At 43.5% G+C, this 14,222-nt stretch overlaps 3 protein-coding genes across 5 annotated transcripts in view; 1 reads left to right on the top strand and 2 right to left on the bottom strand.

Annotated features, from left to right (window-relative positions):
* The first annotated feature begins 1,812 nt into the window (after positions 1 to 1,812).
* Positions 1,813 to 5,517, top strand: cathy (cathepsin Y). The gene is given in 6 exon segments (NM_001124495.1): positions 1,813 to 1,920; positions 2,999 to 3,162; positions 3,761 to 3,940; positions 4,079 to 4,229; positions 4,586 to 4,751; positions 4,982 to 5,517. Coding segments are annotated over 6 exon segments (873 nt in total). The 5' UTR covers positions 1,813 to 1,834; the 3' UTR covers positions 5,108 to 5,517.
* A 1,443-nt stretch (positions 5,518 to 6,960) lies between these two features.
* nelfcd (negative elongation factor complex member C/D) lies at positions 6,961 to 12,705 on the bottom strand. Of its 3 annotated transcripts, none has more exons than XM_021569007.2 (15): positions 12,492 to 12,705; positions 12,181 to 12,293; positions 11,989 to 12,098; positions 11,705 to 11,814; positions 11,402 to 11,509; positions 11,153 to 11,305; positions 10,597 to 10,727; positions 10,064 to 10,229; positions 9,211 to 9,345; positions 8,836 to 8,975; positions 8,588 to 8,702; positions 8,017 to 8,112; positions 7,766 to 7,906; positions 7,488 to 7,617; positions 6,961 to 7,407 (listed from the first exon to the last, which is right to left on the bottom strand). In XM_021569007.2, exons 1-15 carry the CDS (start codon positions 12,546 to 12,548, stop codon positions 7,373 to 7,375), a joined length of 1,740 nt encoding a protein of 579 aa, XP_021424682.1. In that variant the 5' UTR covers positions 12,549 to 12,705; the 3' UTR covers positions 6,961 to 7,372. The 3 variants fall into 3 exon arrangements, with proteins under 3 accessions (XP_021424682.1, XP_021424683.1, XP_021424685.1); XM_021569008.2 differs by having other exon boundaries at positions 12,181 to 12,290; XM_021569010.2 differs by having other exon boundaries at positions 12,181 to 12,373; positions 12,492 to 12,695.
* Positions 12,706 to 13,344: 639 nt separating this feature from the next.
* LOC110494185 (lysine-specific demethylase 5B-B) overlaps positions 13,345 to 14,222 on the bottom strand; it is a 31,258-nt gene continuing 30,380 nt past the window's right edge. The window contains exon 26 of the mRNA XM_021569006.2: positions 13,345 to 14,189. Within this exon, the coding sequence (XP_021424681.1) occupies positions 14,055 to 14,189 (135 nt within the window). The 3' untranslated portion in view covers positions 13,345 to 14,054. The remainder of the gene's footprint in view (positions 14,190 to 14,222) is intronic.

Here is a 14,222-nt window from a genome sequence, read left to right as displayed (position 1 = left end):
AGCATGTCCCAGTTTAGGTCACCTAACAGTACGAACTCTGAAGATAGATGGGGGGCGATCAATTCACATATGTGGTCCAGGGCACAGCTGGGTGCTGAAGGGGGTCTATAACTTTATTAGTCCACATGAGATGGAAATTTGTCTTCTGCTTTTCTTGGAATTAAACATTAAGCAATCTTATATGCTTTGTCATATTCCTTGTATAATTATAACTGCATGAAATACAAAAGTTGACAACCTTGCCTGGTAATGTGGAATACTTTTATAAGTAGCAAGCAAGCTGTGGTCGTGTTCCACTGCTCAGTTGTTGAAAGCATCAACCAATGGTTGCCTGGCACATTGACTGTCATCGACTTGACAGATTGCTGTATTGTGTTCAGCTGACATGTAAAACCTATCCAAGTGTTGTAAGATCTGTCAGCAATGCCTAGACAAAGGAATGCACCCTATATCATTAAAGTTCTTAAGGATAAATATTTTAAAGTACTACTTAAGTCGTTTTGGGGGTATCTGTACTTTACTGTTTATATTTTTGACAACTTTTACTTCACTACATTAAATATATTAATTTACTTTTTACTTCAAAACATTTCCCTGACACCCAAAAGTACTCATTACATTTTGAAGAATGCTTAGCAGGACAGGAAATTGGTCCAATTCACACACTTATCAAGAGAACATCCCTGCTCTTCCCTATTGCCTCTGATCTGGCAGACTCACTAAACACACATGCTTCGTTTGTAAATTATGTCTGAGTGTTGAAGTATGCCCCTGGGTAAAAAACAAGAGAATGGTGCAGTCTGGTTTACTTTATGTAAGGCATTTGAAATTATTTATACTTTTACTTTTTATACTTAAGTATATTTAAAACCAAATACTTATAGACTTTTACTCTAGTAGTTTTTTACTGGGTTACTTTTACTTGAGTCATTTTTTATTAAAGTATCATGACTTTTACTGAAGTAAGACAATTGGGTACTTTTTCCACCACGGATCATTTGCCACGAGCAACATTTGAATGCCACAGGTTATTATTAGTTATTTAACCTTTATTTAACTAGGCAAGTCAGTTAAGAACAAAGTATTATTTACAATGACGGCCTACACCCGCAAACCCTAACCCGGACGACGCTGGGCCAATTGTGCGACAGTTGTGATACAGCCTGGAATCGGACCAGGGTCTGTTGTGACACCTCTAGCACTGAGATGCAGTGCCTTAGATCGCTGGCCACATTGATGCAGGCAAGCCTGTAAAATTGTTAACATTGTATCAATAGCTCTCTTGAATGAAACATGCAAGCCTGTAAAATGGAAATGCCATTTTTTTGGCAAGCCTCAAATTGTAGCATACCAATGCATCACTTTCTGGATGTTGCAAGTGCAGGTTCTGCCCATGTTATGCCCATTCGGCAATATTACCCACCCAAAATGTAACTTTTTGAAAATATTATGGTTAAAGCCAAGGGCAGTGTTTGGTTGGTTAATTAATTAGAAGGTGCAATGTTTGTAAAACATAATCAATTCAGCTGTTCCTATGTGTGTAGTGTACTGTAATGAGTCACTAATCACGGGATGGCGTTTGCGTGGTTGTTCACTTAAGTCGAACTGCAGTTAGCACTGATCTATAAACCACCTCGTGCTGTCTGTAAAACCAGTAATCAATGGCAGGGAAGTATAATCCTTATGACACAAAACTCTGCGAGTCTGCGCCGCGTTTACGCCTTGTTCAAGTTGACCCTCGTGGTGAAACAGTATAAAAATCCCAACGAGTTTCTAAGAAGTCACATGACAAATATTTTTCAACATGGCTCGGTCACTGTTGTTATTCGTGTTTATGGTGTCGGGTGTCTTTGCTGGACGCTATTTTAACGAGAAGCAGCCATGCTATAGACCCAAGCTGAACAAGCACAATGGATTCAGGTAACTTTAGCCGTGATGTCTTCCATCACCAAATTTGATATGTCTAGTGATTGTTCTTGAGCTATAAATAGTAGTTAGTTGTTGCAACATGATTGTAGTAGGAACTTAGATTTTTGTTGTGTTGTACTTTTGTCTGTTTCATATAATCGTAGCCATCTGATATGGGAAGTAGGGCGGCCAGCAGGCGTATGCTTATTTTTTGCCTCTAGTGGTTTCAATTGTTTTTTTTGTTCTGTGTTCTTGATTTGTTCAGGCGTACTTTGCCTGCATCTTCTGCACGCCATTGATATTATTAGTCAGTCACTGAGCGAGTTTGTTGTACATAGTACACCCGGGTTAATGGTTAAAATGTTGACAAGTTCCTCCCCTTCAAGATTTAATCAGTATATTACAGAAGGGGCATCATGGCGATCTAAAGTTTTAAAGCAATCAAAGCCGACGGAGACAAGGTTTCTGACTTGTCTGTGGTTCGAAGGAGATGACTGTAGTATGGGCAGACTTTGACCTGTCGTTTAAAGCTTATCATCCCATTTTGCTATTGGGTGCTCACAGCTCTGCCAAGCTCAATTTGCATGGGACTTTATGAGTGCTTAGCTCCTTCATGCTTGCAGAGTTTGAGCCGCTCTACATTTAGAACGCTATCTAGGGCCTCCCGAGCAGCGCAGCGGTTTAAGGCACTGCATCAGTGCTTGAGGGGTCACTACAGACCTGGGTTCGATCCCAGGCTGTGTCGCAGCTGACCGGGATATCCATGAGGTGGTGCACAATTGGCCTAGTGTGCATCGTCTGGGTTTAGGGGAGGGTTTGGCCAGTCATCGTGCTCTAGCGACTCCTTGTGGTGGGCTGGGCACATGCATGTTGACTTCGGTTGCCAGCTGTATGGTGTTTCCTCTGCTGTATTGGTGTGGCTGGCTTCCAGGTTAAGCAAGCAGTGCGGCTTGGCGGGGTCGTGTTTCAGAGGATGCATGGCTCTCGACATTTGCATCTCAGAGACAGGACAAGACTAACGACCAATTTATCCCCCAAAAAATAATGATATCTAGAGCACCTTGTACACTGATGTCATGTCTTTCATCAGGACAATGCCCCGACCCTACGAGTTCCTTGAACTCAATGAGCTCCCCAAGGCCTGGGACTGGAGGAACATCAACGGCACCAACTACGTCAGCACTACCCGCAATCAGCACATCCCCCAGTACTGTGGCTCCTGCTGGGCACACGGAAGCACCAGCGCCATGGCAGGTAGCCTAACATCCAGCTCGCCTTTCTGCTGTCATCTAATTTGTACAGCTCATAGAAATTAACAAAGCATACAGTTTACATGGTACAAATGGACAGGATGAAGATCGGACTGTAAAATCCTATTTGGCTATGGATGTCTGCAAACTTTTGATTCTCTATAGGTACAGTGTTGCAAAGCTTGGTAAATGCCCTTCAAGATGACTGTCATAAAGACAGTTTACCAATCTAAAGTCATTTAAACTAGATTTTATAACGTAAGTGGAATTGCAATTGTTCAAACATGCGCCTGTCAGGCATTTAACACATCTGACCCATTCGGGGGGGGGGGGGGGGGGGGGGGGTGGCCTGGCAGGGAAGTTTGTGGCAACACCTGACTGCAGTTATAGCTTCATGGTTTCCTGTCATTTGGGTTTCCGTTTAATCTGTTTTTAAAATGCAAAGGCAATTTCTTCCTCTGCTCATACAAGTAATCCTTTATCATAATACAATGACTTCAGAATCCTAGACTTGTCCTTACTAAGTTTGACTTCAACATTTATGATCAGATTCTGGAACAAGTATTGAATTAATAGACTTGTTGGTGTGCTCCTTTTCCCAGATCGCATAAACATCAAGCGGAAGGGAGCCTGGCCCTCTGCCTACCTGTCAGTCCAGAATGTGGTGGACTGTGGTGAGGCTGGCTCCTGTCATGGAGGTGATCACACTGGGGTGTGGGAGTATGCCAACAAACATGGCATCCCTGACGAGACCTGCAACAACTACCAGGCCATTGATCAGAGTAAGATCTTAACTCCCAGCTGAACAGTCACTTCACTTGGTTCAGCAGTCTTTCCCATTATAGACTTAATCACAAAATTAAGATTGTGGTTCATTTGCCATTTCTCCGATTTAACATGTTCTCCATATTGTCTTGCAGCGTGCAAACTGTTCAACCAGTGTGGAACCTGCACCACATTCGGGGTCTGCAACGTCATCCAGAACTACACCCTGTGGAAGGTCGCAGACTTCGGCCCTGTCAGTGGGAGGGAGAAGATGATGGCTGAGATCTACGCTGGTGGACCGATCAGGTTAGGAACTGGACTTGGTCAACATGGTGACTGTTTCTCTTCTCATGCGCTCCTCCTGTCGTGACGGTGTATGGATTTGCATGAGAAATAGAGCCAAGTCAGTCAAACGGGCACCTACCACAGAGTCAGTTTGCTCATGTCTGCTGTGAAACAGTGACCCCATAGTAGCACTATGACTTAGGAAGTTAGTGAAGGAACAATTCATTTTGCTTGTCTGTATGGCGTTGCTGCTTAATGTTCATTGGCTTACTGCAGCCATGCAACTCTGTCCAAGTATTCTTTCCCTTCCTGCCCCTCAACGTACATACAGTGTCGCTTTAACTAAATACAGACGCCTTTTTTTTTGTCCTTGGTAGCTGTGGGATCATGGCAACAGATAAGTTGGACGCCTACACAGGAGGCCTGTACTCTGAGTATATACAGGAGCCCTACATCAACCACATTGTGTCTGTTGCCGGCTGGGGCCTGGATGAGAATGGTGTGGAGTTCTGGATCGTCCGCAACTCCTGGGGAGAGCCCTGGGTAAGCTTATAAAATGGTATTCATTTGATATCTGTCTGTAGTGATCTCCTATGGAAACTGCAGCAGAGAATCATGTTCTGCTACAGAATTACATTGCGCTCAAGATGCGGCAACAAACCTAGCCTATAGCTTTTCCTGTAGTTAACTTGACTTTTCTGTTGCTCATGTACCATCAAGCATATTTATCTAGCTGACACTCTATATTGAGGAAGTTTCTATTTTCTTGCCAGGGAGAGAAGGGCTGGTTGAGGATCGTGACCAGTGCCTACAAGGGAGGAAGTGGCAGTCAGTACAACCTGGCCCTGGAGGAAGACTGCATGTATGGAGATCCCATCGTTCCCAAGACCTACATGTAGACAACCGGCAGTGGAGCCAACCAGTTTATTTTAAACACAATGCTGTCTATTCTATGCATATCTACGACAATCTCAGGCTACATTGACATTTTAACACTGTAAAATCAGGGAAAGGGAATACATTCAGTTTTTTTTTTTGTGGCAACAAGACATTATGTGCTTTGCCTTGAACAAGTATGACTGCAGATGTGCACAATTAGCCAAAGATCAATGCCAGTAAGCAAACAAATTGCTGTCAATGTTTGCAGGGGTAGCCTTCATCAATTCTGATGCCATGTCTTTTGTTCATGATAAACTCAAGGATTGTATCAAGGCACTGACTCGTGTGATTTCAGTGCTGACAGAGTTTATTTACATTTCTATGTTTGAATGTACAAGTTGAATCATTGACTTAAATGTTTTAACTTGTATTTAATCTGGGTCTTGTTTTTTTTAAAAATGTAATTAAATTTGAGTTTCAATATGGAAGCTATTGCATTCATTTAAGATTCAGCCTGGAACAAAATCAGACGCTGCTAGCGGTTTCTGAAACTAATGTGGTATGTCGCTGGTATTTTCTTAAGAATTTGAACCATTCAGGCTATTGACCACATTCCTGAAAGCTAAGAACCTCGACCATGGCTGTGCGTTCTGGTTCCCTCTGATCACAGGTTGAGTCAGAAGGGAGTGTCAACTGCAATTTGGCCTCCATAGAAGTAGTTGGCTAGCCTTTCAACTCCCCATTTAATCTTGCAACTGACTGGGTTCAAACCAGGTCTCCTGCATGTCACGACACTGTTAGCCCACTTAGATAAAGCCTATAGGGACAATTTAAAGGACATAGTCTCTGTGTAAGCTGATTAACTCAGGACATCTGTTTCACAAACATGTGACCACCCTCCTGAAGTATTGTAACCCACCATGCTATTGAAAGTGGCATTTTTCAATTGATAAAGGGGTGACAATTTAGGCTGTCACAGATCCACATCTACTACATACTCACTCCACAGCGACCCCCAGTGGTACCATTGTAAAGGACATCAAGTTGCCTGTTTAGCGAGTTACTTCACGCTGATTCAGCTTTAATTGCGCAAGGGGCGACACTTGACTACCCACCTGCAAAACAAGTCTTCAAGCTCCAGCAAGGTTACTCGTCAAAAGAGCGTGATTTTTGTGTTAACCTTGCCTGAGACCCGATGACGTGTTAGGTTCAAATCTCCGGCAAAGGTAACATGTGACTGACTGGGTTTAGCCATTGGTCGGAGAACTAAACATTTGCATTGTCTGGCACACAGGAGACCTCCAATTAAACTGACGTCTCAGGCAAGGTTGCTCATCACATGCATTCTGCAGATTCTTCTGCTTGTTTGCCATTGTTGTGCAGCAGGCCTGATTAAACTCAGTCAGTTATATTGGTTCTACGGTCAAAGGGGGTGTAATGCGAGTTGGTTCGATGAACCACACATTTAATGAGTAACCTTGCAGGAGACCTGGTTCAAACCAGTCATCACAAGAGCAAGATTTATTAGGGAGTGGAAAAGCTATCCTTAAGGCATTTCAACTATTCTTATGGGGGCCAAATTGTGGTTTGTGACTCTCCCTTATAAATCATAAATACAAGTTAAATTTATGAATTAAATTGGCATTAAATTAATATCCAAATAATCAGTTTGCACGAAGCGATTTCAGTGCCATGTGTTGGCACTAGTGGTGTGTTTGAATCCAGGCCAGATGGAAACTTGTTTTTATACATTGAGGTGGTTCAAGGAAATGATGCAGCATGGTGGAAACTCATTGTCTTGTCGTATAAATACCGGTGATCTACAATTAACTGTTGCTAGGTGCAAAAAACAAATTGAAAAGGGGAACTAGGAAAACTTTTCAATTAACATTTATCTTTTGAGCAGTCATTTTAACATTTATAAAAAGCAACAGAAAATTGATTTTGAAACCTTGGCACATACCAATGGAAACAACAGTGAAACCAATGATGGAGCTGCACTGTAAAACAAGTTATCCTCAAACCTCCAGACCCTTATTAACTGTGATAAGCAATGATACACTACAACATCCTTTTAATTCTCAAAGTCATGTGTTAATGAAGAGAACGCAAAATCGCAGGTCAGTCTATATGAAAATGGTCTGCCTCAAAATTGTTCTATTCCTCTTCCACCAGTCCACACAACACGTCAAGGTATGATTGGCTCATAACCGAGGTCACGCCTTCTGCCCCTCCCTGGTATTCCCACTACATCCTCATCCAAGGTGGACCCACCAGCGTCATTCTCAGTTCATCATGATGAAGTTGGATTTGCAGTGAGCTGAAGCAGAGCATAAAGATATTTCAAGTTGGGCAAAATGAAAATATTTAGTCATATAATCAATATGTATAATGACTGACCTATAAACTCAGCCACAGGATCGTGTTCTCCCTCTGTGCGTATTGTGCCAGCGATGCTGTCGTTCTCCAGGATGGGCAGGAACAGCTGGACAAAGTCTGAAGTGTACGGAGGGGCAATCACATCCAACACCTGATAGGGCAAAAATAAACATTTATATTTTCATTTCCTCAAGCGCAACTACGTTTGACCGACAGACCAACAGTTTCTTTAGAATGTTTCACTTCTCTTTAAAATGTGACCTCTTTGACAGTAGTTTCTGGCTCAAAGTGTGCCTTACCTCCGTTACAAAGTAGCGGATGAGAGAGATGTCTGTGTTGAGCTTCTCCAGGCACTTGCGGATGTATCCGACCACAGGCAGCACGTAGCCTCGACTCAACAGGTGGACCATACGGTCCAACAGGGTCTTCTTCAGTTCCATCTGACAGGGACAACAACACCCATACAGTCAGCTAAGTCATCCACTGAAAGTCTATCGGACAGTTGCATGGGTCCAGATTAAGCCTACGCACAAACGCAAAACACACACACCTGCTCCATGACGTCGAGCTGGGAGTGTTCGGTCTCAAAGAGCTTGATCAGTAGATGGAGGACCTGTGGGTGCAGAAGCTGGTGACAGGTGCTGATCTGGGAAATAAAAACATGATGTTCTCATTACTCTCTGTTCAAGGCCAGGATTCAATCCGAACCGCAGAAGATCCGTGTTGGAGTGCGGTTGATGTTTAAAAGGTAATTTCCGATTAAGCCGACATCTACAGCGTTTACTTTGAACGCGATCTCCGCGACTGCAGTAACATTCCCTTTAAATGATGCATAGTTAAAAAGCGGTGATTGGATTAAAAACCTGGCCCTAGTATTTAACCACCAAAATAATTCCAAGAATGACAGTTAAAGACACGATCTGTGTCTGCATCCCAAATGGCACCCCAAATGGCACCCTATTCACTATGTAGTGCACTACTTTTGACCAGACACATATGGCAATAGTAGTGCACTATATAGGTAATAGGTTGCCATTAGGGACTATTATATGTAGTGAGTCTACCATAATACCACAACAAAAACATTCTCCCTCAACCAGAGGACAAGCACAAACACCTACCTCGTCCAGAAGTGCCAGGTGGACAGGGGTGTGGTCTGTCTGGAGCTGGAAGTAGCGGGGCTCAGAGACCGTCCAATCAACCCACTTCAGTACCCCCATGGCAACAACTGGGAACCTGGAAATGGACAAAGCGACGATGGTCACCCAAAGGAAGTCTCAATCGACAGTGGTAATCAATTACATTCTTGGAATCCTGTTAGCCACATACAGGAGACCAATGGGTTCATTAGGTTGGCTGCTGGGCTCACCGGATGCACTGGTACAGGGTGCTGAGCTCAGCCACCAGTTCTGTGGCTCCTTTATTCTCATTGCAACACAGGTTATGGACCGTCTCAATGGCCTTGGAGGTGGATTTAAGCTCGTCCTTGTTGATGTTCACTCGCTTGTTCTGTGGATGGACGAGAAGAGAGACACTGTTATCTGGATGTTTTTACTTGAAGAAAAAACACACAAAAACATGCATCATTGAATAAAATATTCTCACATACCGGGAAAAAACAAAAACATACCGGGAAAAAACAAAAACATTTTGAATTTTGCACAAACGTATGAGCAACGAGAGAAAATCTGATAGACTTACTAGTATGAGGGATTTATGTCAAGGATGTTTTTGTTTCTGGTACCTTTTTCCATGTTTCAACCACACTGGCAGCATAGGCCAGGATGTGAATGTATTTGTGTTTATGGTCCTGGTTGATCTTTGAGCCCGGCTTGAACAGCGACTGCATGAACAGGTCGAGGAACGCAGGCACTCGGATCTGAAGAGACAACAGAAATACTTCACCCACTATCTCAAAAGACAACATCAACAGCTGAAAGACAAGTCATTCTCAGGTTTAGCATTCTGGTAAGGCTAGCCTGGTTCCAGATCTGATGGTGCCATCTTGCTAACTCATTGTTTGTCATCACGTCCAACATGCAAGGCCGTTGAAAATATTCCTCCATCGAACTTGGAGAATAGCACCTTATTCCATATGTAGTGCACCACTTTTGATCAAAAGTACTGCACTAGGGCCTCCTGGGTGGCGCAGTGGTCTAAGGCAGTGCTAGCTGCCTTAGCCCAGGCTCTGTCGCGACCGGGAGGTCCATGGTGTGACGCACAATTAGCCTAGAGTCGTCCGGGTTAGGGAGGGTTTGGCCGGTAGGGATATCCTTGTCTCATCACGTACTAGCGACTCCTGTGGCGGCCGGTGACCAGGACGCTAGGTGTACGGTGTTTCCTCCGACACATTGGTGCGGCTTCCGGGTTGGATGCGCGCTGTGTTAAGAAACAGTGCGGCTTGGTTGGGTTGTGTTTCGGAGGACGCACGGCTCTCGACCTTCGAAAACTCCCTAGAAAGGCCAAAACCTAGGAAGAAACCTAGAGAGGAACCAGGCTATGAGGGGTGGCCAGTCCTCTTCTGGCTGTGCCGGGGTGGAGATTTGGGGTGCAACCTAGGTTAGAGGTTATAAAGTGTCTGGATGCTCCACACTAACCAGCTCTACGGGAGGTGGGTCCATGCTGCTGAACATCTTGAAGAGCACAGTGATGTCGGCAGGGTTGAGTGCCCCTTTGGACAGCATTGCGCCCAGGGCCTGGCAGGCTCGAGGGTAGGCTGCTGCTGTGCCCAATGCCAGAGTAATCTGACTGGCATCATGGCCCCTGACATTAAAACATCACAAGGAACAGTAAAACACTCAAATTAACTTACGTACTTCAACTACTTTGTTCCCGGAGGAACATATAGTCTGTAATAAAATGAGTTACAATCCCATTCACTTGAGTGTGACCATCATTTCTGTCTGTTCCACGAAACTGCTCACTCAATGTTTATTGTAACACTGGATTTTACGAATAATAATAAAATAACTTTACAAAACGTAGGAATCAATTAAATTAAATAATATACATTTCCTCTAATTAGTATGGAATTCTGCCAAGATAGATGACATTTGTCAATGGCCTTTGCTGTCTATAAGAGCCAAGAGCATAAGTGAATGCTGGCAAAATAATGTAGAGGACAGGATACCGTTGATGTGCAGACTTCTGTACTTCCTGGCCGATCCTGCGCATGGCCGACCCACCCTGCTCCTCCTGAGACATGATGGACATCATGGCCTGGGCAAACAGGTATGTGTGCTCCCCGTGACACACCATCTTCTGTGGAATGCAGAAAAGGAGGAGAGAACAGTTCAGCTCCAAACCAACAGAGAGACTCATGCCAAAAGACAGGTAGCCTGTAACATCATGTGGTGTTACCCACGTCCGTGCAATTCCATATTACTTAGAGCAATATTGATTGTAGTATCATTTTCAAATGAATCAAAACCTCAAATACATCCCATTTTCAAAACCATCAAACCAAGGATTTGTTCTGAGTGAGAATGATAGATAGGCCTAGATCTTTTCTTGGGAACACCAGTGCCGGTATTCATAAAGCGACTCAGTGTAGGAGTGCTGATCTATAATCAGTATTGCCTTTTTACAACCTAATGAATATAATTATATGGACAGGGGGACCTGATCCTAGATCAGCACTCCTTCTCTACAGGCCCAGAATCTGCATGTGGCTGGGTGAGACTCACAGCAAATTCTGGCAGGTTCTTCTCTAGGTTGTCCTCTCCTCCATCCAGCAGCGTGGCTAGAGAGGTCCTTAGGACCCTGGAGAACACCTCCAGCTGCTGGCACGCTGTTGACACACTGGTGATCTCCCCCTGGTAGCCCGCATCTGAGATGAGCTGAGGACACACGCACACAGTCAGCAAGGAGGAGGAACATGGCACTGTTTGACCCATAATTACATCAGTTATTAACTGCTGGGTGATCATCAGTACTTTGACAGTGAAGTTGAGCATCAGACAGTCAGGGTGGGCCTCGGCCAGCTTGTAGAAAAGGTCTCTCCAGGTGGTGTGGGCGATCATCTGTTCCAGCCAGGCAGGAGTCTGAACAAACACAGAAGGACAGGGTTACTCTGTATACTATAGGGTTATGACTATACTCTGAGGGAAACAACAGTAAGAGTGAAAAAATAGAGTAAGAGTGGGACAAAACAGCAGGAAATCAGGAGATCACTTTTCAGCTATCGTTCACGTCCAAAGCATTAGTAGTTTGTCTATCACTGGTGACAGAGATCTCACCTCTCCCTCTACAGTAAAAATGGAGTCTGCCTTCTGGGGGTCAAAGTGCTTGATCAAGAGACTTTTCAAGTGATTCTCTACCCGCTCCTGCACCTGAGCAGGCTCTACACCTGAAATACACAGAAAGATGGGGGTGGAAAACATGTAATTTAGGCTCTCTCTCAAACAGTGTGAGAAACCAAAACACATTTTCAGTGATTGTGGACGAGTCCGGGCCTTGGTCCCAAACAGCCCACTACATAGGGAAATGGGTGCCATTTGCAGCTCAGTCCAGTGTTGTTTACCCATCTGGATGAGCCACTCTGCCAGCAGGTTGACAGTCTGTGCCACGGCAGAGTAGTTCTCCGACAGGAGCTGGATGACATGTTCAGGGGAGCCACCAGCCTGGAAATATCTGTGGAAACAGAAGTCTCTTCAGGAAATGGTTTGACTCTTCATACACTACTAGACACAAACACATTCAATAATGGGTTTACGTTTTGAGGGTGTTGAAGACAGCAGGCTCCATGATGTAATCTCTGCTGGAGAACTTCTGTAGGCAGTCCTCCTGAACTTTCCCATCGTTCTCCCCTTCAACATAGTCGTCCTGCTAGATGGAAGTCACATCACTTCAGCCAAGGAAGGAACATCCTAAGATTGTAGCGATCACCATATACATTTGCGATGTGTCTGTCAAGCAATGAATCAACAGTCAGCAACAATGTAGAGCTAGCTCCCTGAACGCTACCATTTTGTTGTAAGGTTAACAGTGTACATTCACCAGCTACATTGTAAAGATTATGCTTACATTGCCATCCGGACCATCCCAGTCTCCAATATTCCTTTCGTAATATTCCTCGTCCATGATGATGAGAGTGTGAGTAGCTTTACAATATGAAGCACCCAGCAAGCTATACTAAAGCAAGTATCGATAATATTTTTGAAAACAAAACAATTGCCTCGGGTAAGCTAGCTAGCTAAAGGGGTAGTTTAAATATATATATATATCCGTCGGATAACTAAAGGTCTGTAGAACATACGCCACCTTGTGGCGCGGCAGAATAAATGCATGTTTATGTAAACCGACAAATGCAGATTAATTCCTGTTGATTTGCCCTCTAAAATAATAAGAATACCTGCGCCTACTTTAACTAGATACACGACTGAGGGGTAAACCAAAGTAAAAAAGAACGATATGGAACAGTTTTGTTAACCGGTTTTAGGATTCGCTAGGAGAAAACAAAATGGTGGAAAATCGAGTACTGGGGAAATGAATGTCGTTTCTTCACTTGCAGTGGTTAAAGAAAATACAGTGGGAATTAAAGTATTTTGATACAAATATGGAACTAAATAGCCCAGCGTCATAGCGTGCGCTTAATAACAATACATTTTGAAATATTTTCATTTCTTTGAATGTTAACTGATATTAGGGTTTATTTCAAGTCTTTGGAAGATATCCAATATTTCCTTGAAAGTAATCATGATTAGCCCTCTACACCACTATCGATTATTCTATTAATTCTCAGCCATTAAAATCCCATTATGCTTTCTATAATTAAATATCATTCATGTCCATGAGAGAGACGGGTATTAGATGCCTACTTACTAGTAGGCCTAGTTAAGAGTTTGGATAGCTTCCAAAAATAAAGGACAACATACACTTGTGAGAAAACATTATTTTATTCCTTATGCAAACTGCAACATATGATTCATATTTACCCAAAGGAGGAAAAAAGTCAAACGATACCAGTGGCAGTTAATTCGCACAGTTCCTTATGTTAGCTAGGTTGCAAGTCAAAAACACCACTTTCAACCTAGGAGGGCATTCTATAGGTTCTAGTATAGAACCATTTCTAAGCACAAACATAGCTCAGACGAAAACTGAACTCCTATTAATTAGCAGTTCAGTATTTGCTCAGATAAATATTAGCTCTACATGAGAAGAAAATGGTTCACATTTCAGATGCATGTACAAAAACTGGGTTCCAAAAATGTTATCCAATTGACTTATTTTGGTTGAAAAATCCCTGTTGTTGTCTTGTTACACATGCAAGTCAGTCAAGTGAAAAAGTCTTGTTTACGCCACTTTATTCTCCTTCGTAGACAGTTGGAACCTCATGCAGTACAATCTGCATCATGTCATTGATTGGAAGGATGAAATTGATTGGCTGTAAAGCCAGCCACTAACAAAACGGTGATGGAAGAGCCTCAATAACTCTGAAAAGCAGTCTGGGCTGGGATCAGGAAGATCAATGAGGAGGCAGTGGGACCAGAGCACAGCGAAGAAAGGAGGTTCACTGGGTGGTTATGCACCCAGAGCTGTGACTTATACTAAAAACTCATGATACTTCAAAACCATTCCTTTTGGTCCTCACTCCCTGGTATGGTCTGGCTGTGTGCAGCTGATACAGATGTAGTCCTCTTTTTCAGCCTGCTCTGCAGACACTCCCACGCAGACCTGATGGAACCACTGCTGGCAGCTTCCGTCACACTGGACCCAATTCACCTGATAAAACGAGAGAGGGAAAGAGACACTGGT

The sequence above is a fragment of the Oncorhynchus mykiss genome, chromosome 17, assembly GCF_013265735.2.
Source record: "Oncorhynchus mykiss isolate Arlee chromosome 17, USDA_OmykA_1.1, whole genome shotgun sequence".
Taxonomy (NCBI): domain Eukaryota; kingdom Metazoa; phylum Chordata; class Actinopteri; order Salmoniformes; family Salmonidae; genus Oncorhynchus; species Oncorhynchus mykiss.
Note: the sequence above shows the minus strand (reverse complement) of the source record. Positions and strands in the feature narration are given on the sequence as shown.

What these genes read in the sequence shown, in the direction of transcription:
- nelfcd (XM_021569007.2), bottom strand. Translation starts at nt 12,548, where the DNA reads ATGGACGAGGAATATTACGAAAGGAATATTGGAGACTGGGATGGTCCG. An exon ending in AGAACCTGCCAGAATTTGCT is followed by an intron (nt 10,728 to 11,152) that starts GTGAGTCTCACC and finishes TGCATTCCACAG; the next exon opens with AAGATGGTGTGTCACGGGGA. An exon ending in ACCTGGCACTTCTGGACGAG is followed by an intron (nt 8,113 to 8,587) that starts GTAGGTGTTTGT and finishes TTTATTTCCCAG; the next exon opens with ATCAGCACCTGTCACCAGCT.